This window comes from Falco punctatus (genome assembly GCF_963210335.1).
Source record: "Falco punctatus genome assembly, chromosome: 9".
Classification (NCBI taxonomy): Eukaryota; Metazoa; Chordata; class Aves; order Falconiformes; family Falconidae; genus Falco; species Falco punctatus.
In genome coordinates this window covers 41,477,350-41,503,259 of record NC_137589.1, presented here as the reverse complement: position 1 = coordinate 41,503,259, position 25,910 = coordinate 41,477,350, and the positions used below count along the sequence as shown (strand labels likewise).

General features: G+C 45.3%; 1 protein-coding gene across 1 annotated transcript in view; it reads right to left on the bottom strand.

Annotated features, from left to right (window-relative positions):
* Positions 1-25,221, bottom strand: part of PKD2L1 (polycystin 2 like 1, transient receptor potential cation channel) — a 28,854-nt gene extending 3,633 nt beyond the window's left edge. The window contains exons 1-17 of the mRNA XM_080400956.1: positions 24,895-25,221; positions 20,685-24,436; positions 19,028-19,157; positions 18,055-18,412; positions 14,032-14,145; positions 12,560-12,687; positions 11,164-11,420; positions 10,122-10,346; positions 9,535-9,763; positions 9,005-9,175; positions 7,060-7,241; positions 4,770-4,890; positions 3,993-4,091; positions 2,278-2,399; positions 1,824-1,941; positions 1,460-1,596; positions 520-667 (exon numbers count right to left, since the gene is read on the bottom strand). Coding sequence (XP_080257082.1) covers positions 520-667; positions 1,460-1,596; positions 1,824-1,941; positions 2,278-2,399; positions 3,993-4,091; positions 4,770-4,890; positions 7,060-7,241; positions 9,005-9,175; positions 9,535-9,763; positions 10,122-10,346; positions 11,164-11,420; positions 12,560-12,687; positions 14,032-14,145; positions 18,055-18,412; positions 19,028-19,157; positions 20,685-20,695 — 2,550 coding nt within the window. The 5' untranslated portion in view covers positions 20,696-24,436; positions 24,895-25,221. The remainder of the gene's footprint in view (positions 1-519; positions 668-1,459; positions 1,597-1,823; positions 1,942-2,277; positions 2,400-3,992; positions 4,092-4,769; positions 4,891-7,059; positions 7,242-9,004; positions 9,176-9,534; positions 9,764-10,121; positions 10,347-11,163; positions 11,421-12,559; positions 12,688-14,031; positions 14,146-18,054; positions 18,413-19,027; positions 19,158-20,684; positions 24,437-24,894) is intronic.
* Positions 25,222-25,910: the final 689 nt, after the last annotated feature.

The window sequence follows — 25,910 nt, the reverse complement described above, 5'->3', positions numbered from 1 at the left end:
GACTTTAAAGCTGAAAACCCAACATATGCTGGTTGACTGGGTAAAGGAAGTCTTTGGCAAAGGTCACAATTGTTCAATGAGATGCTATGGGAACACTGCTAATAATCTTCCACCTCACGAGTGATAAATAATCCACAGGCAAGATGTTAAGATCCCAGTCCACAGCACTGTCATTAGCTACTCTTGCTGGGAAGGACAATATGATTTTTAATATTTTTTATATATTTGAGGATAAGTGGGTACAAAGCAACTGCCTCCACTGCCATGGGAATGAGCTTGGCCTCAAAGGAGCTGGAAGGTGTGTTTAAAGGAACCATGGTTAACTGAGGGGACATGAAAGCAAGAGGCTTTGTGTCATTTTGCTTGAACAGAACAGGCTTGATCACACAAAATGCTGACCCTGCCCAACCCTTTCTTATGTCAATGGGTACTGGAAAAGCCAAGATGACACCCTTTCACACAGCAGGGCTGGTCACCTGCCCTGAAGCTGGTTCAAATACATGGTGGAGGATTACCAACCTTGCTAATGTTATCCACTGGCTTGCCCAACAGTTCCTTCCTTTTCAGCTTGTTTCTTTCCAGCATGTCTAGCTTGCTCACCACTGCATCAATCTTGGAGCCAATGCTGTTTATGGACTGTTCCAGCTGCAGCACACGTTGCAGGAGTCTGGGGGAAACATGGAGAGCATTTGCAAGCTTTTTCTTGTAATAAACGGCAGGATTTGAAGCAAATATCTCATGGACAATGGGCCAGACCTCAAACAGGAGTGAATGTTCCACATCAGGTAACTAATTCATACCCACTAAAGACATAACTCCCTGCTACATTGCGTTTTCATCTATAATTAGTGGTTCTGCTTATGATGGGTCCCAACCAGTTTGGATCACAGTCCAGCCACAATATAATCCCATTATTAAATATTGCACCTGCCTCTCCTTTGATATGGCCCTATGTGGATTGCTTAGTGTTTCCCAGTAGCAGAATCAGGATCTCCTGATTCTCTGTGCTGTATTTATCCCATGCTCCTCCTGTGAAAGAAACAGCCGAGTGTTATTCTCAGACCTGGAGAATGAAGGCCAGCTAGGCTATAAATCAAGAACGTTTATTCCCACAGGACCTTCTGTAAAGGTATCAACCTCCCCTGGCCCAGTTATCTGAGCTACCTTCTGAACTGAAACATGACAGCATATTGCCAGTGGCCAGCTAACAGCTGCAGAAGTTATTCAAGAGGCAGAAAACAAAATTTCTTACCTCAACCTTTTACAGGAACAAGCAAATTACATTACAAGAACTGTCCCAGTTCTCTCTTGACCTGCTCATTTACACATGTGCAAGATAAAAAGGGGCAAGATCTTACTGAAACTGCTTAACACCAGTGTAAACAGTTAGATAAGGAAGCAGCAGGAAATCAGACCCCTCATTTGCAGAGGGATTAAACTACTGCCAGCACAAACATACACTTGGAACTCTTCTTTGGAAACCCAGTTGGCTTTATTTGCATGGTTATTTGTTGCTTCCATGTAGGTCAGATTCTCATCCAGGTTGTTGTCACCACAGGATTTACCCAAATTTTCGATCTCTGTATTCAGGGCAACCTAGAAGATAAAGAAACTGCTGCAAAGTCAAATATTAACACTGTGTCAGCTTCACTGTGAATCACACTGAGCTTCACAGGCAAAGATACAGTCAGCTGCTACCCAGGCAGGGATGGAGCTGTATTTGAGTTGCCTGCTTAGTTTATACCACAAGCCCAAAGACTGCTTAGACCACTTTGGAGTGATCTCTGCCAGACAAAGGGTTTCTTTCCTTGCCCTTTTTTTACCCTTTTTGCTTCCAGGTCATGCTTCAACTGCTGTTGCTCCTCTTCATCAAGAATGCGGTTGCCATCTTTGTCGAACCTGGAGAAGGCTGCTGTGATCTCATGGTCTGGATGGCCCAGTCTGAAAAAGAATAGAAAGAGAAAACTCAAAGCGCTGAAGTTCTGACAATGCGGGAGTACCCTTTTTGAAATCAGTGTTTTGTTTCCTCCTGCCAGTGACAAACCTAAAACATGCCAAATGGGAAAAGAGACAGTAACACAAACCTATTTAGAACAGGCGATTAAACATGTGAAGAAAGATGAGAACTCTTTGGGGATTTTTGTTTGGCTGGTTTGAGTTTTGCAATGCCCAGATCTGAACTAACTGCTCTTCTGATCCTGAAAACCTGAGAATTTAGATTACCTGTATTACCAAGAGAAAGGGCTAAGCAGGTATCCCTCAAGCTGACTCACTTACTCCTTCAAGCTGTTCTTGAAGTCTTCAAAGTCTAGCTCTTTTGTTCCATTCTGCAGTGCTTTCTGCACATCGGAAATCCGCTCCTTCTTCAGCTTCAGCCTCATGAGTGTCCGGTTGTAGCTCTGTTACCAAAGGTAAACACGGACACAGAATCATGCAGGAAGAACAGTGAAAAATAGGGCAAAATGAACAACACAATATGGGTCAGCAGTTACTAAGTAATATAGGGAGATTTTAAGCTAAGCAGAAGTACAATACTGCTGAATGAGCCCCACTTCTAAACCAGGATTGCACCTTTAAAGCAACACCAACATGGTAGCCAAGTGTAGAGGAATTATAGAGGAATGAAGGCAGGTTAATTAACATTAATAATACAGAGCTGTGGGTTTGTTTCAGGGGCAGTACGTTGTCTGACGTGGATAATGTACAGCTGTGACTAAGTGGTTAAATAGCTCTAAGGGGTATGGAAGAGGAGCACCTGTAGAGGAACGAAGCTGGGATAATTAACATTGATAACATACAGCTGTGGGCTGGCTTCAGGGGCAGTGGGTTGGCTGGTGTAGACAAGGTGCAGCTGTGGCTGGTTCTGTTAAGAGGTTGGGCACCCAAGGAAGAGAGAGGAGGAAGCAGCAGAGAGAAGGGAGAGCAAGTGAGCGCGTGTGTGCCAGGATGAGGAGAACCTAGGAGAAAGCAGCAGAGGGACTGGCATGAAGAGTATCTTGGTATGAGACAGTAAAAGACCTTGTTGCAGCTTGATAGTTTGGAGAGTGCTGCAACAAGCACCAGATGAAGAGAGACCTGGAAGAAGCAAGGGGAGGAGAGAGAGTGCACCCCAGATGTAGGAGAGACAAGGAGGCCCCACGAGAAGAAGGGGGCCTGGATGAGGAGAGGCTGGCTGGAAGAGGGCCCAGAGAAGGAAGAATCCAGATGCAGCAGAGGCAAGAAGCAGGGTGGACTGTCTTGAAGAGGATGAAGAAACAGCACGGACAGTAAATGAACTGTTGAAACCTTGTGGGGATTGGCGGCCATGCTGGGGCAAGGCGCAGGGAACTACCTATTGAAGTTAACCTGGGATGGGTTGGTAAAAGCCTTATTGCAGCCGGCTAGTTTTGGGAGTGCTGCAACAGCCAAGATCTCAGTGAAGTTTGCACTCTGGTTTTCTCCTCCTGACTCTCCCTTTATCTGATCTCCCAGTCATCAGCTGTTTAAGATACTGTCTCAAATACTATTCTATGCAGAATATTAGGCCCATAGTACAAAGAGTTGTGACCTTCCAGGACCTTTTCTGGGATATGCCCATGGGAATCCAAATGTAACCCACTAGATCTGCACCACTGTAACAAATTGCTAAGCTGTGCACCACTCCACAGCTTAAAAAAATACAGCATGCTGTTTTATTGACCAAAGTATGCTCTCTCAAGGACTGAAAGAGCTTTTGTCCAGAGACTATCCTGGGAAGAAGTCTCTCAGAAACACGATGAGCATGCTCAGGGAACAAGATTCCCCCAACCCTTGTTTTCTCCTCTTCCCATTTACAAAGGCTCTGCGAGCTTGATTTATCCCAGAAAGGAACTGTAATGTCTGTGTGCACCAAGAATGCAGATCTGAAGTGGGCAGCCATTGTTTCTCTCTAGTAAATTTCACATAGGTCAGGGACCTCCAGAAAATGCTTCAGGATTTAGCTAGGAAGTGGCACAGCTTTCACTATCCATCACCTGCTTCAAGATGTCTGAGAGCTGCAGCTCATCCTTCTGGCTTGAGAGCTCCTCCTTGACTTCTGAGTAGGTGTCATTGATGATGGCCAGAAACATGTTCTAGAAAAAGGGAAAAAGAGATCAATAAGCACAAGGCATCTTGCCTGTTCCAGCAGCTGAAGCAGCAAGAGACAGATACAGATGTGCAGGGCTTAGTTAAACAAAGAGCTGTTTCTACACGGGGTATCCCGTGGGTGGTGTGGAGACCCACTTTAGCCACACAGTGCTTTCTCACTGGGGAGGAGGTCCCTGCAGTTAAAGCAGTGGCTGAAGGTACATTTGTTCCCAGCTCAAATACCATCTTTGGTAGCCTCTCCTGCAAGATCTTAGGTTAAATTTGGATTCCTGGCACTGGGTGTTCAACCTGGTCATTAAGAGCATCCCCCTGCATCCATTGCCTAGGAAAGACAGACACTGTACCCCACACTTTGTTCACTGCTTGCTACAGAGCAGCTTAACTGATCTCATTGAATTCAGCTACCACATCAGTAGTATTACCAGTCAGTTTTAGTCTTTACCTTAAAGGATGTGAATATGGCCCTTAATAGCTCTGATCATCAAATCCCCCATTTCAATGACATCCTCTTTGTCTACCTTGGCCTATTTACACTGCAAAGCTATTGTAACAGAATCTTCCTTTCTCTCTAAGCTTTGCGCTGCATCTAACTTGGGGATTATCAGAAGTGGTCTCCCAAACACTGCTGTCAACACAGGGTCAAGGAGGGTGTTCTTGCTTACCAAGAGCACAAAGAAAACAAAGAACACATAGGTGACAAAGTAAATAGGCCCAAGGACTCTGTTGGCATTGTCAATGGAGTTGTAGTCAAAATCACCGAGAATGATCCGAAACTGGGTGAAGCTGGAGGAAAAAACACAAGGTCACACAAAAGCACATACATTTATCCTACATCCTCAGACAGTCCTGAGATGAACCCTGAACCTGTCTGCAGCCCAGATGGTCACAGGCACAAGCCAGAGCAGGGTCTAAGTTACTCAGTCCTACTGGTGAGTTAAATGTACCCATAGTATTTCAAGGGTGAAGTGAGCTGATCTGGTTAAAGCAAGAGCTGACTGGAAAGTAAAACATAGTTTCCACATAAATTTCTGGTTGTCCAAAGGGTGTTTTGGTCCAAACAGGAATTAAAAACAACAAAAAATTTCCCTTATAAACACATTTGACTCACTGAAGCCTTCTCTGGCACAAGAGTTCATGAGACTGTGAAGGTGATGTTAGCGCTCTTCAACCTTTTGTAATTCATAGCCTCTATAAAAAAGCAATTTTAAGTCTATTGATCAGAAATTTGCTTATATTTGTTATCCCTTGTAGACCCCTTAAAGGCAGGACCTGGATGCCAGAGGTCTGTAGAACACAGGCTGAAAACCATTGCTGTAGCAGATACTTCCCTTAACATCACGCGTTGCCTGAGTAGTTCCATGGACTGAAAGACTGTCTGAGATCGGGTATCTTAACTCACTTCCCCAACACCCCCTTCTGTGCATGCTCATTCACCCTAGTCATCCCCCATCTCAGGTATATTGATACGTTGCTTGTGGGACTTCTCTGGAAGCTGATCAGTGAAATGACCATTGTAAAAAATACCCTAAAATTAAAAACCAAACCAAAACCAACCCCCCCCCCCAAAAAAAAAAAAACCAAAAACCCAGACAGAAAGACACAGACTGTGAAGTCACATACAGTGAAAAGGACCTTGAGAGCCCAGAGCCTGAAAACCCTCTGAGAAATGCGAAGCTCCATTTCAGATTCCTTGCATTTGGACTGTTTAGGGGGTTGGGAATGTTTTCCAGGTCTAAGGAAGGGAATATTGCATTGCTTCCTCTTCTTTGGTTTAAATTGTCCCAATTCAGTGATGCTGATTCCAGTAAGAAATTATTTTTCTGTCTTCTGCTTTGAAAATGTCTACTTAATCATTTTTAGACTATTACATAGTGTATTTTAGAAAAGTTAATGCTGAATTTGTATTAACATTAGCATATTATATGATTACCAACTTCCAGAAATTAAGTGGAGCTGCTATCTTGTCAAAATCAGATATATTTATAAATAATATAAAAACGAATTTTCTGACTTTTTCAGTGATTAGAGCTGTCACCTTGACAAGATTCATTACTTCTGTGAAAACCCTGTAGCAATTATTAATTTATTATTCATATTAGTATTAATTCATACAAAGATTTGGAAAGAAAGTGCACTATCTGATGAAAACCAGAAATTTTTTCATGCAGCTGTTGTGCAGACACTGAAACAACGTGATCAGCAAGTGTGCTTGGAAGCCAGAGAATTTCAGAGCTTCTACCTGGGCTTCTTTCTCACTGAAAAAAACAACCACCCCTCACTCTGAGCCTACCTCAAAACACTTGTTTTGAGCTATTCAGTTCTTACTACCAGAATTACAGAGAACTTTAACCTAACTAGGCCTAAAGCCATCTGCTGGTGTATAAACTCACACATTTGCCAAGGTCTTAGTGACAGGCAGTGCCATTCTACTGCCTTTACAGACCCATGGCAGGTGAGAAGGTGACAGAAGGTCCTGCAGAACAGAAACTAAATTATCAGCTGAGCTATGATGCTTTTCTGCAGAGATGTTAAATCACTGCATATTGGGTACCCTTGGTGTACCTAACAACTCCACATCAAGGGAAAGCTGTCTAGGCTTCAGGAAACTGAAACTTTTCATTAGATGCTCCTGTGGAAAGGCTGGGATTTCCATTGAATTGTAGGGCTGCAAGGAGTCTCCAAGTCTGGTAGAATCAGCTACTCACATCACCCCTACTGATAAAACACCAGACAACCAGAACTCTGTCTGTAACCCTCAATTTTCTCACCAGGTCCCTTTGTCTGTGAAGACGTCACAGCTGGAGGACTGTGAGCAACTTATTAACCATTGTGGCTTTATTGCAATGAAATACAAGAGGTGTCTGACTGATGTCCAGATTTGCAACTGGAGGGAGGTTGGAAAGCAGTTAAAATTCTTTTGATGAAGTGATGGAAACATGGTTCTGCACTTACATGCATTTAACAAACGTACTGAAGTTTTCCACTTGTGTCCCAAATAGAAGGTAACCCAGCTGGGCATAGGCAAAGAAGACAATGAAGAACATAATGGCAAAGCCCAGGATGTCCTTGGCACACCGTGCCAGTGTGGAGGAGAGCTGTGTCATTGTTTTGTTAAAGCTAATATACTTGAATATCTGCAAGAAGAAAGAACAAGGACAAATTTCGGCCAAACCACCAGCTAGGTCAGTCTCTGTCATATATGTGCACGCTTACTAAGAAAAAAAGTTCACTATAGTACCAAAGCACTGAGAAGACACTGAGGCTAGAGGAATGGTGGCTAAGTGTGCAGGCTATTTGTCCCAGGTGTGCCACCACCTTCCCGTGGGATCAGAAACATACAACTTTGTTCCCTGTGTCAAAGGAAAACATAAAGAGGGACTGCTATAAGGACAAATGTCTTGTGGCTAATCAGGAGCCCCACGTACAGTGTGGCTTTCCAAAGTGTCAGGATGCTTTGGTTGAAATGCAAAGTCCATGCCAACAAACAAGTCATTTCCAGTTGTTGGGTGGCCATCATGAAAGGAAAACATAGTTTTCCATTTATCATCCAAAGTACTAAAATTTGGATGAACAAAGTTACATTTTTGTGGTGGTTTGACCCTGGCTGAATACCAGGTGCCCACCAAAGCCACTCTAACGCTTCCCTCCTCAACCACACAGGGGAAAGAAAATATAACAAAAGGCTTGTGGGTTGAGATAAGGACAGGGAGATCACTCAGTAATTACCGTCATGGGCAAAACAGACCGGACTTGGGGAAGATTAATTTATTATCATTCAAACCAGAAAAAACTTCCCCCCACCCCTCCCTTCTTCCTGGGCTTAACTTCACCCCCAAATTCTCTGCCTCCTGCCCCCAAGCAGCACAGGGGAACAGGGAATGGAGGTTACAGTCAGTTCATCACATGCTTCTGCCGCTCCTTCCTCCTCACACTGCCCCTGCTCCAGTGTGGGGTCCCTCCCATGGGAGACAGTCCCTCCATGAACTCCTCCAGCGTGAGTCCTTCCCACGGGCTGCAGGTTCTTCACACACTGCTCCAATGTGGGTCCCCCACAGGGGCACAAGCCCTGCCAGCAAACTGGCCCCAGCCTGGGCTCCTCTTCCCACGGGGGCACAGGTCCTGCCAGGAGCCTGCTCCAGGGTGGGCTGCCCCACACTGTGGGCTGTGAAGGGTCACAGCCTCCTTCAGGCATCCCCCTGCTCCGGCGTGGGGTCCTCCACCAGCTGCAGGCATATGTATCTCTGCTCCACCGTTAACCTCCACGGGCTGAGGGGACAGCCTGCCTCACCATGGTCTTCCCCATGAGCTGCAGGGGAATCTCTGCTCCGACACCTGGAGCACCTCCTGTCTTCCTGTCCCTCCTTCTGAACTGATCTGGGTGTCTGCAGGGCTGTTGCTCTCACACGTTCTCACTCCTCTCCTCCACTGCCATTTGTTTGCATAGATTTTTTTCCCCCCCTTCTTAAACATGCTATCCCAGAGGTGCTACCACCACTGCTGATTAGCTCGGATTTGACAGCTGGCATTGGCTCTGTTGGACTTGGGGGCAGCTTCTGGTATCTTCCCACAGAAGCCACCCCTGTAGCCCCCCTGCTACCAAAACCTTGCCACACAAACCCATTACAATTGCACACAGCATCCTGTAAAAGCACTTTTACACCTCAGCATCTGAGCTCATCACCCTGTCCATTATCTCTAAATAAAGTGGCCTCAAAATGCAGGGTGTAAAGTTGACGGAATTAATTGCAAGACAGAGCATATGACTTGGAGGAAAATCACCTGTGATACAGCTGTTACCCTCATTCACTCAGAGGGATGGAAAAGTCAACCCCCAAGCTGTCTATAGGAAGAGGTCTGAGACTGGAGGCCTAGCACCTCTTAGGCCCCCTAACAATACCTTAATCCAGGCAAAGAATAAGTTGACTGCATTCATATTGTTGTACTGTGTCTGCCAGAATGCCAGGAACTCAAAGTCCGCGTAGATGTCCGGGTGTTCCAGTAACTCTCCCAACAATCTGTTCACCTCAATGGTGCGGAAGATGTGAAACCCAATAGCAATGATGGAGAGCTGCAAAAAGGAAGAGAAAGAGTCTGCAGCGACTGCTGTACCGATGCTTTCCACAGAAATTGAAGTGTCCACTCACAGCTGCAGTCTACTGGTGGGGGATGGAAATGAGGTCTTAATGCACTGAATAATGCCCTGATTTCACAGCCTCTCAGGCATCTCAAAGGAGAGAATTTTCTCCTAACAGCTCATAGAAGAGCGTGTATCCATTTACTCTGCTAGTTCATTTTGCTATTAGAGTAAAACATGTGCCAGCTCTTGTCTTATCTAGACCAGTTTCCCCATTCCTTCATTTATTTTGGCTCTTATACCTCTCCGCTATTACTCCCCCTCCAAAAAAAAAAGTCTGCAGGGATCCTCACCAGAATGACCACCACATCCAGGATGTTCCAGATGCTGGTGAAGTACTGAAGCTTGTGGATACGCAGCTCCAAAATCTCCTCCACCACGTAGTAGAAGATGAAGACACAGAAGACAATTTCACAGGCAACAATGAAGAAGTCCCATGTGCTGACATATCGTATAAGCTTGACTGTCCGGATTTGCCAGGAGGGAATGGCACCACCAGTGGCTGGAAACTCAACCACTAACCTTGAAGGGGACAAGAAAACTCTGATAACTACAGCCAGGGGAATGAAGGCTCTTAGGTAATTTTAAGAGGCATCAAATATGAGCATGAGCTATCCACCAAACCATGAGTGGAAGAGTTGTGTATGTGTTTCTGCAACCTTCTCTGCTGCTTCACATCCATGATAGGAAAGGGTGAAAGGTGAAGAGAAGCGTAACTGGTTGTATCAGGAAGACCAAGCCTTCTTACTAATCCATACAATATCTACTGACACCACTCAGTCCTACCCCCCCATGGACCATATTAAAATATTTGCATTTTTAGAAACTGCAGCATTGAGGAAGAAGCAAGAGGCAGAATTTTCAGTGGAACTTGGCTTACCTCAGAACGCAGAACAGATTGATATTTGCATTATACACAGAGAAATCAATGAAGACAACTCGTGTACCCCGATCCAGCCACAACTTCTCCTTCAAGACTTCCAGGGCTTCAGCACTCTCTTCTCTGGTCAGCTTGAGGTCTATGTAGTATCCTCCCCCACTGTAACTAGTTAGTCTTCCCCAATGAGATGAGCCACCCAGCTCCTCCTCAGAATGATACCTCCACCTGCAACAGACAACCCATAAGCAAAGGCATCACCAGCCCACAGACTTGAATATGACCTTGTAGCCAGAGGAAATTAAGACCATATCTTCAAAGGACAGAGCAGTTTTTATTCCAGACCTGAGCCTACATCACTTCATCATCATCATTAGATTTCTGACCTAGTGCTTCCCAGCAGTGACACAACATGACTTGTGATACTATGGAGAGAAAATTCTGCAGGTTTGTTGGCTATGCCACAGTCTTGTTTGCATGAAGGTTACTCCCAGAATCTGTTTTATGACCTTCTACCACATTGTGCACAAGCCTCTACTTAGAAAACACTTGCACTCATATTTCCTTATGAGCAACAGCTTCTTGTTCACAGACCAAGACTCATGCAGCAAGCAAAGAGTTATTAAATGCAGCTACCTCACATCACTATAGAGAAATAAGTTTTCAAGATGAGAGATGCACTCCCCTCTCCCTGGGTCCTGAAATCCAGGAGGGAAGCAGATAGCAACATCCATTTGATAGAGCTGGTCCCAAAGGTCTCTATCCTCACCCTCTTAAAAAACAGGCAACAATTTCTACCTAAATCTCCACCGGATTTTTGATGTCTTTCCCAACAGGTCCCACTCTGCCACTCATTACGCTTTTCATTAAACAGACACTTGGCCTTACCGACAGACAAAAAGGACTTGCTGCCTCTGACTGCAAGGAGAATTCCAGTCTTATGTGAGAAACTCACCCCTGGCAGCCTGCAGCTCACCAAATCTTATTTTAACTAGAAGAGACCTATTTGGATTTTCTAATTCTGAACAGCAGAACATGTACTTACGCTGTTCCGTTGATGAGCCCAAAGGAGACCCTTTCTTCCTTGTCATCTGAGTATACGTCATAGCAGCCTGAGATTTCCTCCTTGAAATCATCATGGACCACGCAGGAATTATTCTTCACCTTCAGCTGTCGCATGCGCGGGACACCCAGCAGCAAGTTCTCATAATAGATGTATGACTGGGTGCTGTGTGCTGCTAGGGACTCGTTGTTGTACCACTTTGTCCAGTAAAGATTATCCAGAAGAGGCCCTTGTGCATACTGCAAGAGAGGGAGAGAACAAATTCATCATAGCCCACATATCAGAGGAATTTTCTTAGCTTGACATAGGAAGACCTGACCCACCCCTCTCTACTCCCCAAGACAAAGCAGTAGAAGCTTGTGTTGGATGTATGCAAAGGAGGGGAAAGACCTGGTGGTAGAAGAGGGGTGCTGGGCAGCAGGGTTGTTGTTGGCTCCTCACAGGCCTGTAACACAGTTGCTGCACCTTGCTGGGCTATGAAGGTACAAGAGCCCTACAAGTTTCTTTGTCCCTTCCTCTTCAGTGAACACAAGTCTCAAGGAATTGTTTTGGCACAAGGTGCGACTTATGAAAATGGAGTGTGCCAGTGCCCTGGAAACAGTGGGGGAAAAACAATAGTGCTATAGATTGCTGTGGGTTTTTTAATATGACAGAAAAAAGACAAAGCTGAAAATTTCTGGCTGACTGTCAGAGATAAGTGGTTGCAATATCTCAACAGCATTCTCTGTGGCTCATATTATTCCTTCACGAGTTCTTTGACAGAAATGTGTTAGAACCCAGACATCTTTTTACCTCTTTATTCTCTTTGATAAAAGTCAGTGCAAATTTTAATCCAGCTTCTTCATAAAGAATCTATAGATCAGACTAGCCCAGGCATTAATTACAGGCAGGTTAAGTATGCTGTTCCCACAATTGCCCCTGAAAATGGGCATAGGCCTATTACTAAGACATCAGCATTAAGACATTGGACTGCAGGATTCAAACTCATTTCTACCACAAGGAAACCTGCAGTAAATCGCTTGGCCTCTCCGAGCCAGTACTCCCTATCTGTGTAATGAGCATCATGCCACAGCAATTTCTTTTTGTTATGTCCTGCCTGCTTAGTTGGTACGTTACTGGGGAAGGAGCTCTTCTGGGCACACATAACACTTAGGCTAGCCAGTATTCTGGCTGCAGTGCTCAGAGGGATAAATTGTATTTTAAATCAGTGGAATTTTTGCATGCAAATGATATTGTAGCTAGTGCTAGTAGCTGGCAAAATGTTGTGGCAGCAAAATGCCTTACTGAAATCACTAGGTAGCGCATTCAGAGGGAACTGAATAAGCCAGTCAAACTGAGATTTCCAGGGCTCCCCATGCAAGGCCAGGTTTGTACTTACTGCCCAGAAGTCAGCCATGCTGCCGATGGACTGGAAGGAAACACGGCCATCTGAAGAGGTCTGCAGGAAGAGCTCAGACATCACTTTGGTGTAGTAATAGGCATTGGAACTTGTCATTCCATATGTCACTACGAAAAGACAAGAGGAAGGTCCTCCCTTATACCTGAATATTGGAGCTTGATATAAATACATTCAAATATTCACTTTCTGTGTAGCTTATATTATCACAGGTAAGATAAGTAAGATGAAGATAAGTAAGATAAGAGATGAAATCTTGGGAACTCTATAATCATATTACTTTCTGCTTTCTTAGGGATTTACAAACTTATCTGTTGCATGTTTCAGAATTTAAATTGTCAGACTGACAGACTGTAAGAGTTTAGAAGCCCGAGAAGACCACTGGATGATGCAACTGAGCATCCTGGGTATTAATTTTTGTCCTTGGACAATATTTCTGAGGGAAATTTTCTTTTTCAGAACAAAGTCCACAATCTGTATTTTGAAGTTCTGATGTGAAGCCATGAAGGTACAGAGACTGCCTCATTTTCCCAAGTGGAAAGCTCCATGTAAGTTCTCATTTGCCAAGAAATCTCTAACAGGATTAGGCTCCAACTTCCACAAACACGTTTCAACTCTGAATCAGAAAAACATCCATCATGGTGATGATTAAGAACATGTCCTACTCTTGAAAGGGCACCATGAAAATAAAGCAGCTGACATTCAAGACCTGCCCCCTGACAGGTCTGGATGAGTCAGTGCGCGACCACACATATCTGTGTGCGTGTCTTGGTTCTTTAGGAAGAGTGACTGAACCTCTGTCTCCCTGGGCCAGCATGATAATAACTCCAGTTGGTATTGTCTGTCTATCTCTCCTGCCACAGGGTCCATGAAATGTAATCTTCTCCACTGCCCCATGCCACAGGTGCTCATTTGTGATAATGAATTAGCCTTCCCAAAAAACAAACAGCCATTGTTCTACCCACACAAAATCAATTAGCATTCAGTACAGGGACACATTAAATTCATCCAAGAACAACAGCATGAGCTACCATCTGCTTTATTACCTCAGTCACCCCTCCAGTCTCAGAGAGGAAAATATTTCTGAACCCTGTGTCTTTGATCCCAGGAAGTTTCTAGAGATGCTCTCTGGGTCTTGAATATTTGCTGCAAAACTAAGAAAAGACCCTGAGTAGATTCTCCCAGGACTGTGGGATCAATGGCCAGTACCGATAATTTGGATCAGAAAATACTGCTTAAACCTAACCAGTATCAATTAGGTCTACAGCAATGGTCAGTTATTTTACTTCTGTGTGCAGCAGCTATTCTGTAGATTAACGACATACCTGCTTGCTGCAGTGAGTGCATGTAAAATAAACTTAATGCCTACAGCAGAGTAAGGAAGTATAATAAACACATTATTCCCCTCAAGCTGCGCACAAAAAAGCCACCTATAAGATATGACAGCTACTTACATAGACAGATGTCCACCAAAAACATAATATAGACTAGGAGCTCTCGCAGTGTGGTCTTCACGTAAAGCTCTCTGTTTTCAGCTGTGTTTTCAGTCAGTGTAGTGCCCCACAGACCTGTTGGGTGTAAAGTAGAAATTGAAGAGTTTGGATGGCCCTTCTTCAAAGGCCATGTGAGAATCTGAAGTCCCATTCACAAAGAACACTGCTGGGAGTTGGATTTTTGTAATTTTGTCAATAGGCAAAACCACTTTTCATTTAAAAACTTGACTAAAAGCTTTTAAAATATGTTAAATAACCCCTAAAAAGAACGATTCCAGCACAAACAAAAGATTTGGGGCTGACTAAAACTGAAATTTATTTGCTTTCTTACTTTACTAAATCACTCTCCAGTTTTCTGTTCATTATGGACTCTTTTATCTTTTCCTGCTTGTTTTTCAGCTTACTCTTTGCAGAAATTCAGTCTTTGTCACAAGGACTCTTGAAATCATAAAACTGAATCTCAGTCATCCAGATGCCAACAGCTGAGCTTCTGATTGGACTTTCCATAGCAGAACTGTATCTGATGTTAGCTTTACAACTGTTAGTCCTTTTAGTGTGTATTGAACCATCAGACCCCAAGTATTTGTCCCTTGCTTACCTAAAAACTCCTGCAGATTTCTTGTAGGTCATAAGACTCAATCAAATAACCCAACTCAATATTCTCAGCATAAAATTTAAAGCCAAATAATCTTCAGGATATCTATCAACGGAGCTCTGCTGAATTCAGCACAGTTGTGTCAATTGCACCAGCTGGTGATCCAATTTTTTCACTCAGTGAAAGCAACACATTAAGCAGCATCAGGGTTGATCAAAAAGAGAGAAAGGCTTCCTTTAAAAGAAGCCTTGATATTTTGGGTTTGATGAACTGCCCAATACCATTAGTGCATTTGTTTGTTCTTTTTGTAATGGTTTTCTGTTGCAATTTCTGAAATGCTCCTGAAGCTGAAAGGCATAAGAACTTCCACTTCAAAGCCCAATGATGGAAGCCATGTCAATAACACCCTTACCCTTGCTGCTTTCTGCAGCTCCTAGAGAGCTCAGCCCTGATGCCCATCTCCAGTAGTATGCAACAATTGTCTTCCTGCAAGCCAGGATCAAACCTGATCAAAGGCCATATGTTTGAAGTCATCTCCGGCAGAGGACAAAGTGTTTTTTTCTTTGAAGAAAATAAAAACGATATAGTGGTCTGTGTGCATTTACTCCTGTCCTTTTGACAGCTCTTTTGCATCTCAACAGATTAGAGAGCTTTTTACACCATCAGCTACCACAGTGACTGTTGCAGCATCCACCCTCACCCCAGATAGACAAACCAGTCGCTTGTTCTGGACGTGCCAGACCAGTAACAGAAATAAGAGCCTGGAAAAGATCTGGATTCACTCATGTGCAGGCAAGAGCATCATGTGGTCTACAGGAATCTCCACAATGGAGAAAAACAAGGGGAAATAACCCACCCATCAGGTGGGTTCAGGTAATTTTTAAATGACCCCCTTCAATTCTAGGTATGACTACATCACAATCTTTTAATAGGTTTGCTTGTTTTGCCTTGAGGCAGGGAACTCCTACTATCCACATATTGGGAATAGAGGCATAGACCTTCTTTGCTTTGGGAATAGAAGTGTACTCAGGAACACCTAAATTCAGGGACATTCAAATATCTTTGAAAACTTGGTTCAGAGATTTGCCCAAAATTATACCTGGAGGGCATGAGGCTGGCCCCGTACCCTTTCAGATCGCATCCAGTAATTGTAAAACTGTATCAGCTGAGTTTCAGCTCTTCAGGAAACATGCCATGGAAATATACCACCTCATACATGAAGTATGTCCCCACCTGTGTCTCCTTCAGCACCACCTAACCCCTTTGGGATGCAACTGTTTTGGACATGACATTTCGAATAGAAGGATACTCGAGACTAGAAGACATCCAGGCTTCCTTACGGCATCTTGCATGACCATCCAGCACTTACAAGGCAGAGCAAAGAAAAAAACTCAGAATCCAGAAAAAAAGGCAATCAATGCAATTTGCTTGTAATTCTTGCCTTCCTGTTAGTAGTAAGTTACTGGTAACAATTAACATTAACATCTACATTATTTTCAGAGGCTGCTTTTAAACCAGACTTGTGACCCAGGTGAGTGATTAGATTATGGTCTCGGGTGCAACCGGAGATCCTCTTCCAAAGGCAGTGGAAAACTAGGTGTCCCTCATTGGCCCTCATGCCACCCAGATACTCAGCAAAGTCTGTCTGTAGGCTGGCCGTGAAACAGTTGAGATGGCAGGAGGCAGACAGGAACCAGAGGACACAGAGTTGCTTGGACATAGTTTAGAGCAGTAGCACTAGGAGCAGCAGCTACTCATTGGTAGTCCAGCCCAGTAGCTGGTGAGGACAAGAACTCAGTAAGCCAACTATGACCAGTAGCCCCAAAGAGCCATGGACCTGTAACCCCAAGGAACGGTTTTGAAGCAAAATACCCACAAACTGTCCTTGGCTAAGTGACTTATCTTTACCACTTCCATTTTCCATGTGAGACACTAGGGCGATTAAATGGAATGGAAGAGGGAGAACCAGAAATATTTGGAAAGGCAATGAAAAATAACAAGGACCTAGTAAAGATGTGAAGGAAGGATGCAAATTCTTCATGGAAGAAGTCCCCACCTCTGCGAGGCTGATAGAGGCCTTTCTTCTGGCTACACTGGCTTTTGGATCTCATCTTTCCAGTTCTGGTCTGTCCTACAACCCTATTTACCACCCTTGCTGGCAGGACACTGCTGCAACAGTCACAGAAGAGAGAAACACTGTAGGTCCCGACAGGTATTTTTATTTGCATACTCCAGTTTCAACCTTGGCATCTCACAAATGGAACTTTGATGTTAAAGTATGGATTTGTTTTTCCTTTTTAAGTGTCAAACTGCCTAGAAGAAAAGGATATCAGAACAAAACAGTTAAGTGATACACTGCCTCTAAGCAATCTGTAATTACCCATCAAGCCCACCCAGCACTGTTCCTTGGCCAGGAGAAACCTCTCAAGCCTCAGCACTGGCTTAGAGTCTAACACTGTTATTTCGCATGGAACTGCAATGACAAGTAAGAAAGAATTGATTATAGAGTGGCTGTGTAATTCAGGACCAGGCTATATTGTTATCTACTCACATGTACTCTTAGAGAGTGCAGCTCTGAGAAATACTCTTGCCTTCCAAGTCAGGAAGGAAAGACACACTGGCAAGAAAATAATAATTTCCACAAGAAATACAGTTTCTTGCTTTGTCTTCCCTGTTTTTACAGAATTAGGACTTTATACCTTCTATAAGAAACTGTTCAGCAAATGCTCTTGCCCAGGGCTGTATCCTTACTGGACACCTAACTTTTTACCAGGTTTTTGATTGCCTCTGAATAAGCCTAGATAATATCTAATTGCCCTTTGTCTTTTAAACTGGAAACTGACACCCCTTTCCTTCAGCAGTCTTCAAGCAAAGTCTTGCCTGATACGTTCCTGTTACCCTTTGCATTTCAATCCTGACAGCGCTAGATTTTCTCTGGTGGATATTTACATCAGTTTTTAAGTTACTGTAACACAGGGGCCAGTACCACTTCATCTAGAAAATGCATACAAAGACAGAATAGTCTCATCACCAGAGTGATGGCTCCTGTGGATTCAGGACACCTAAACTCTGTCCAAAGCTCTGCCAAAAGTTTCACTGCTTGAACCTGAACACACCACTAAGTCTGTCTGCACCTCCTGCTCGGTAGTAAAGATAACAGGACAGACCCCACAGCCATGGCAAGACACACGGAATGAGTATGCTCCTTCCAGGTCAGCCAAAGATGATCTCTGGAGTAATGCTAGTCTATACGGCACAGGTTCCTGGGCTACACAGACACTATGAGGTTTTTACCTTCTGCATTGCAGTCACACACCCCACACACCCCCATACCATTGATTTTCCCCAAGGGCTAGTAAATCCTTTCTAGTGAGATGTCAGAGTTTTACCTCGGATGCCTCTGAAGATGTAGAAGCAGCACTTGAGGAAAGGACTTGTCTTCCCATTGACAGCTTTGCTCTGCTCTTCCTGGTAGGGCAGTGGATCCCCCACCTCTTCAAAGTTCTCATAGGGATTCTCCAGGATGGACTTGGGGTTGTAGATGGTTTGAATCTTCAAGGAGGTAGAGGGAGAACCACTGTAAATGGGATTGTCCCAAGCTTTCTTCCCCACTGCTTCCAGTTCATGCTCCTCTGAGGCTCTAAAGTGGCTGTCAGCTCTGTTGTTTAGATGAGATGAGCTCATAGCTAGTTGCTGCCAGCAGTACTTTTTAACAGGGATTGAGAAGATTGCCTGCCCAGGCTGGAGCTGTAAGGTAGCAAAGAGAGAATCAGTCAATGCCAGATAACTTGCCTGCCTCAGCAACCAGGGGAGGGCACATCGACAGTTTCCCACAGCTAGCACACATCCTCTGTCTCTTATAGCAGCTCAGCTAGTGACACCTGTCACAGGGGTGGCACTACCCATTGTTAGGAACCACCATCAGCCCTATTATCCCAGGGGTCCTGGGAACACTGGCACTTCCAGAAGGCTTTCTCTGCTTCCCAACAAAGATAACAGACCTAACTGCCATTGTGAGAAGAGGAGGCTGCTAGGAGACAGCCCACAAGTTACCCTGGCGGTGGAAGCGGCTGGGATTTAATTGGACCCCTCAGGCAGCCCGCGGGCCCACATCGGCTCCAGCTCTGGCAGGGCGCAGCGAGGGCTGGTGGCCGCAGTGGGAGACTGTGCAAGTGTCGTTGGGGAGCCCTTGCTCCGAGGGTCGGGAAAGCCCCAAGTTTCCTGGGAAGCCCCGAGAGCAGAAGCACTCTGCGCAAGCGGCAGCGCGAAGCTGGGCAGGCGGTGGCGCCAGCAGCCCGCGCTCGACTCCGGCAAACGTGATCCCGGTCAGCAGTTTCCACAGCATCCTCTTTGCTATCTCACTGTTAAAAGCAGGAGCAAAGAACAGGAGTAAACTCCTAGTGTTCGTTTCGGAAACCAGGGACTCGATTCTTCTGCTTTTGCAGAATTTCCGTAAGTCCGTCCTGCAGTGCCTGCTGGCCCCGAGGCAAGCCTGTGAAAAAAAAACAGGATTATAGGCAAAACTGGAAATAACAGCAGCTAGGGGCTGCCAGCATTCACCCACTGGCTAGCAGCAAGTAGTCCCAGGTCCCAGAGGTGCTGGAGGCCTGGGACTGTACCCCTGCAGGAAACGGTCAGGTGATGGCTTAACCCTGGGACAACAGGATTCTGTCTTGCTGATGAAACGATAAACGAATGTTTAGCCAGAGCCTGGTCCTTCCTCAGGTCTGAATATACCATTTGGAAGAGATGCCTCTCTGCGGGCACTGACGGTAATTTTTTCTGATGTTACCCAGGGAAGCAACACAACTCTTGCACCTGCAGGACCACAGGGCTCAAAGGTACAAGCAAGGGTGTTTTCCCTGGACTATAGTTTGTATAGGTGATGTTGCCAGGCCACTTGGGATGTGCAGCGATGTTCCCTAGATGTCACCTACCTGATGATGGCACTGAGCAATTGCTTGAACAACAATCAGGCAAGACCTAATTTGTCACAGGATGCTAAGAGGGCAGCAGCTAGTTGGAAGACCAGGCCAAGGATCCAACCCAGACTGCCTGTGAATTTAGTATTATTAGGGCCTGTTGTGGCTTACTGCTTCCTATCAAAATGAGAGCAGTGGAATGGAGTCAGTGGGATGAATGGATGGAAAGCATTTGCAGAGCTCTCCAGCAGATGGGACACTAAGGAATGAGACCACAGTGAAAGGCCGCATGTGAGGGCCAGGCACCCCATCGCGCCCTGGGGAGCATACAGCAGATATCCCTGCCCACGCACAAGAAACGTGGCTTACGGTGCACAGCTGCTGCTTTGGGGGAGCATGCAGGTTTTTTCACAGTGCATCTCTTGCTGCCTGTGGCACAGCACCGCTTCACATCAGATCACATCCCTCAGGGCCCAGCTACAATACAGGTCTGCCTTCTCACTGGCTAGGGCACAGAGCAGGTGGTGAAAGGGAGGACCTTGATCTGTGTTGAAAGACTGAGTCACCCACCCAGCTCGGAAGACAGGTCACGTCTATGTCACACGATTTTGAACAGCCTAACACAAGGCAGAACAAAAAGAACTCTATAATTAAGGAAACACATGCAGTGCTTTGCAGGCAAGCTCCGGTGACTCATGTGTTTATACAGGTCTGTAAAGGTCCTTTTCAGCCAGTAAACTTGAACTGTACTCTTAGTGCATGCTTCAGTCTTGGAGGGGAATCTAGGTGGGACTTGAGTCGTATAACTTTGAGCCTTGCAAAATGGTACAAGTACTTCCTCACTAGGAGGCAGGATATGCATTTGCATAGGAACCCGCATTGTTTTACACTAGATAGCACAGGGAGATGTCAGCTCATGGAGAACATGACCCAGACTTTAAGACCTCGTAAGTCACCATGCTATGCATTGTCCTCTGTGGTGTTTGATGTAAAACCCTGTGGAGCATGGACCAGCTGGCTAAGGATCAACATGTCTGGTAACACCTGTCAGCATTTACCTCATCTTTATTCCTTCCAGTGCCTTGGGACTTACTCACCATCGTTTCATTCTTGTGAAAACCAGCCAACAGAACTTCTCTTCTCCATTATTTTATTTTCTTTTTTTTCTGAGGTCCAATTTTCAGCAGAAATCTTTCAAAAGTACACAGGGAGGGCTGTTTCTAAAACCAGAAACCACCATCACAGTGGGATTCAGTATATTAGGATAAGAAAAAGGAGCACAGACCCAGAAGTCTTCCTGTCAATAAATTCCTTAGAATACAATGAGGGTCAGAGCAGTTCCTGGACTGACAACGCATTTACTGCACGCAGAGGTTCCCCAAGCAGAAGAACTGTCAGAAAAACTGCTCACACCCAACTACAAGCGAACAAACACACAAAAAAATCATTATGTATTCACTGCATTTATGGTAGAGGAACTCCAGGTTTGCTGCTCCTTTTTTCACGGGCTTGTTTCTAAGAGTCAATTCTGATACTGAGGGGAGCCTGGAAATCTGTCCTGGGGCAGAAGCAAGGACCAGGAAACAACACAGTAAGTGTTCTGTGGTATAAAAAGCCACTGTGAAGAGATAATTTGGTTTTTGCAGCTGCAGAGATGGAGGTTTAATTTAGACAGCAAGGGGAGCCATTGCAAAGGTGAGAGGAAGAAAGCCATGGAAGACTCCACCTCAAGAGGGGATACATTCTCTGCTGTGGGAGAATGTTGTTACGCATAGGTTAGGTGAGGGTCTCTTAGAGATGATAAAGAGAGAGAGAGAAGAGAGGTGGGCTAGATGATCTCTAACAGCCCTTTCCATAATGGAATTAGGTGATGCCAGGATTAGGCCTCCAATCCCTGTCAACTGGCCAGCAGCTTCATTAACTTGTGAGCTATTCATCCTGAGCATCTTGAGCTCTGCAATAGGCTACAGCAGCATGCTGCTGGAACAGCATCCTGTCGGCTGGCTTGCATTCACCCGTGAATGAAACAGTACTTCCATGCTGGAGGGAATAATGACTTTTTAAAATTAATTAAAAGATTTCATCTATTGGAAATCATGTGAGAAGAAGAGTTACATTTAAAAAAATCCAACAAATAAATTTAATCATGGTATATTGTTTGCATAATGTTGTCAGTGCTCTGATTTCATTCAAATTGCTGATTCAAATGGCTAATTGAAACAAAATGCTTTACATAAAAAAAGTTATCTTGAGGTACACACAAACACCCCCACTGCAATTTTCTGTTGCGAACCCCAGCAACCGAAGGCCTTAGAGCCACCTCTGCAGCACTAAATAGAACAAAACATAAAGATACTGTCTACTAAGTAACACTGCTATCACAAAAAAGTCAGTCTGTAAGAACAAGGAGTATCTTTCATTATACTGACATAGTCAGGAAACAATGGACTTGCTTCTGCGTGCATAAGCCCTCCTTCAGGTTCCTGCAATTCCTCTCACTAACACAAAATAAAAGGCTTCCATTTCTAGAAATATGTTTTCCCAATGATATCTTCTGGCCTAATAAAATACATTGCCTTCCCCATGCTCCTTGTCTTGTTTATAGCAGTAACTTAGCTCGCGAACAGCTCTAACAACTCTACTGCTGCAACAAAGTTAAATGCTACAGCTCAGCATCAGCTGGGCAGGCATTGCAACTGTGTGGAAGCTTTACAACCTTTAGAAACTGTTCTCAAATAATCCTGTGCAAAGATGTCCAGAAACAGGACAGAATGTGACAGTGGGAAAGGAACACACGTGCCAGCTATACGCCCAATGCTCATTACTGTTTAGCAATTGCACGCTTAGTATTCACAAATTTCATACATTACTGTGAGCCTGTAATCAGCCTGTAATCTCAAGAAAAGAGACCTGCCCTTTCTCGCCGGCTTGTCACAGGGTTGTGAGCTAATCTCACTGGAGTAACAGAATTTTTCTCTCAGTGGCATCATAGTTTGGCTTACTTGCGTTTGTAATTACAGGGATATCCTCTCAAAGGTTCTCAGGAAAACTGACATTACAGCACTTAAAGGGTGGGCATGCAGGAGCTTTTGCAGTTTTTGTGCAGTGGTGTTTGGTTTTTTATGTTTGTTTTTAACTGTTCCTCTATATGGCTAATCTATGATGCTTATACAGTACAAATAAATCTACCGTGCATCTCTGCAGGAGATGACAATTTGCTTTACAACAAGTGATTCAACCTGCTATAAAAAAGTTCAACCACCTTCTGTATAGCAAAGGATAAAAGGAAGTATGGATTTTTGTCACATCTAAAAAATCCAAATAACAATTAAAAAAATACATTAGCAGTAGGTTCCTTCAAACATTCACTGTGAAATTAGTGCCTGTGATAATCATTATATTGTTACATATGTAACTGTTCTACAGGGGAAATAGAAGGCACAGATAATTTTGCCATCAACTTGTAGTGTGATGATTACATGATACACAAGTGCGGTGAACACAGGACTGCCTATGCAGAGCCAAAATAAAATTCCTTTTCAAAAAATCCAAATTTAAAAAAACTTACAAATAACATAAAGCAGAGAAAAAGAGGAGTGAACATGTATAACGACACAATTAGAAGCTTCTTCAGTTTCATGATATGCTGTTTTCCTAAACAAACAACAAACCAAAAAAAAAAACAAAAAAAAATCCAAAGGAGTAGATAACCTAGATAGCAAACAAGTTATGCAGCAAGTACAGTTCCTGTTACTTGTCAACATGAGATTCATCCATTGTAGCGCTGGATGTCAGGCCTTAGGATACACAGTACATTGGGAGGGAATCAATCACAGTAAAACACTCAAAGATAGTGAGATGGCAGATGTAATTCTCATTAAAAAGTACATGATTGTTGCCTCTCTTCAAGTTTGTCCTAACTATACTGGAATATCTCTATTAATTCTAATTACAATAATGTCATAAGAATTAAGTGGGGACGGAGGGCAAAGCTTTGTTTTGACAAAGTGCAGTACAGCCTAAAACGTAATTTGGGAAACAGACCAAGTGGCACATTTAACCCAACCTGCCCGGAGAGAGGAAGAATTCACTGTCCCTGTATTAGACACTATCACTCAAGACCAGATTTCCCCACCTTGATATACTTTCTCTGGAAAGTGCAGATGTTCAAGCTTGCCATGTGCTGCTCCAGTGGGATCTCATAACACTGCAGGCATGGACAGCACTCCCTAACCCAGCCAGGCAGCAGGAAATTGTCTATATCTGCCATCTAGCTGGATATTGAGTTTTAGGGTCACCTGTAAAAGCCCACTTCTCATAGCTGTCCATACCAATCCAACTGCACCACACAGGCAAAGTCAACTTCACCCTCTACCCTACACCTAACTTGTACCTGTTCAAATCCACATGTTCTGCAACAGTACTCCAACATCATTAAATGCCTACATAAAGATTTCCACTGTAACACTCCAACATCAAGAAGCTCTAGCATGAAAAATGTCACTTTCTCCTTAAGATTCCATGCTACACTAGCTACTGATGAACACACTGTCCTCGCCAAAGCCAAACACTACACCGACCAGTGCCAAGTTCAAATCACACATGCAGTGCAATACTATAGGTGTCAGTTAATGCAGAGGTGGGCTTGGAAGCTGCAGAGTGTGCACCCTATGGTTTAAAACAGCATTTTATTTGGGAATCTGTGTTCTACCTGGGAGAAGCATATAAGCAGAGGCTGTTTAAAGGCAAGCCAGGAATGGCCCTCCATGCCTCTGAAGCTGAGAGTAATAAAAGGTACCTGTGTTGTGGCACAGGATCTCGTTCACTCGCTTTTCTATTCAGTCAGGCGCTGCAAGAGAGAAATATTTAGGTCAAGATTAGCAACCTCAACATCCCTGTCCTCAAGCCTGCAGGTTTCCTAGGAGGCTTGAGCAGAGTTCTGCCTTCTCCCACACTTTACTGGGATGTGCTACTGCAGAATTTTCTGTCCTAAACACAGTCTTGACCCGAGACGCTTCAAGGCTCCTGCCCCTGCGTCCCTTCTCTGAGGTACTTCAGCATTTCCTTCTAAAACGACGCCTCAGCGCCATCCCCTCCCTGAGGTTCCTCAGCACCTCCCACTGAGGCCGAACTTCCACCGATTGTGTCCCTGCCCTCAGGTTCTTCAGCCCTTCCCGCCGAGGCCCCTCCGGCACTGCCCCCTCCCCGAGGCGCCGAGGCCCTTCCCGCCGAGGCCCCCCCACTGCCGCGGCCCCTGCCCCTCGCGCGCTCCAAGGACCCGGCCCGGCGCCGTTCCCTCGCACTCACTGCGCTGCTTCCACCCCGGCGTCATCACGGGCCTCACCCGCAGCCGCGCCGCCCGAGCCCTGCCCAGCGGCCGCCTGGGGCCACCTTTCCCTAAAGCCGCTCCCGCGTTTCCCGCCTCGCCCCGTGCCGCGGCGGCTGGCGGAGCACCGCGGCAGCTTCCCGCGCCCGGGCTGCCCTTCGCGCCGCACGCGGCAGCAGGCGCGCGCGGGCCCGAGCGCGCCGGCCAATCCCGTCCGGGCCCGGGCCCGGGCCCCGCCTCCCCCCGCGGGCGGGCGCAGTCGGGAGGCTGCGCCACCGGCAGGCCTGCGGCTGGCGCGGCGGGGTTTGGGCCGCGTCCTTCCAGCTGCTTTAGCCCAAACCGCGACAAAAATCCCCGTTGCTGGCCGCTGTGCCAAGCAAACGCACCTCCGGACAGCGCTCCGCTCTTAAGTCCTTAGTGTAATGCGCAGAGAGCACTGAAGACTTCGTAAATTCCCCAGACCAGCAGTACTGAACACGGGATGGGAACTACCAAGCTTTTGGGTTTCATAGTCAGGCAAACATTCAAACAGTTTGCAGAGAGCAGGCGCTTGCTGGGACACCGAAGGTAAACGTGCTTGCCAGGCACCTCTCACGGTGGTCCGGGATGATCAGAGCTCATCAGCCACTGCCGAAACACCCCTGCGGGGAGCTTTGTCCCTTGGTTAGACATGATGCTGGGACACCCGTGACAGGCCAGCTCTGTGCTGAGCAAGGACTGGGAGCTCAGCTCTTCCTCAACCTGCCCCCTTGCTGGAGGACCAGGACTGAAGCTCTATATAGAGAGCTGCTATCTGGGTCCTGAACAGTCCTTTTAATTTTCTTCCAGGAGACAGTCATCACAGAGGTTTAAGGTTTCCCATATGTCTCATTCCTGAGAAACTTTGTGCAACAAAGTTATAGCACTACACAGCATACTATAGTCACTCTTTGCTGCAGCTAAAACAGGGATACAGCCATGGACAAATAATTCTACACCTAAGTTCCCATTTCCTTAT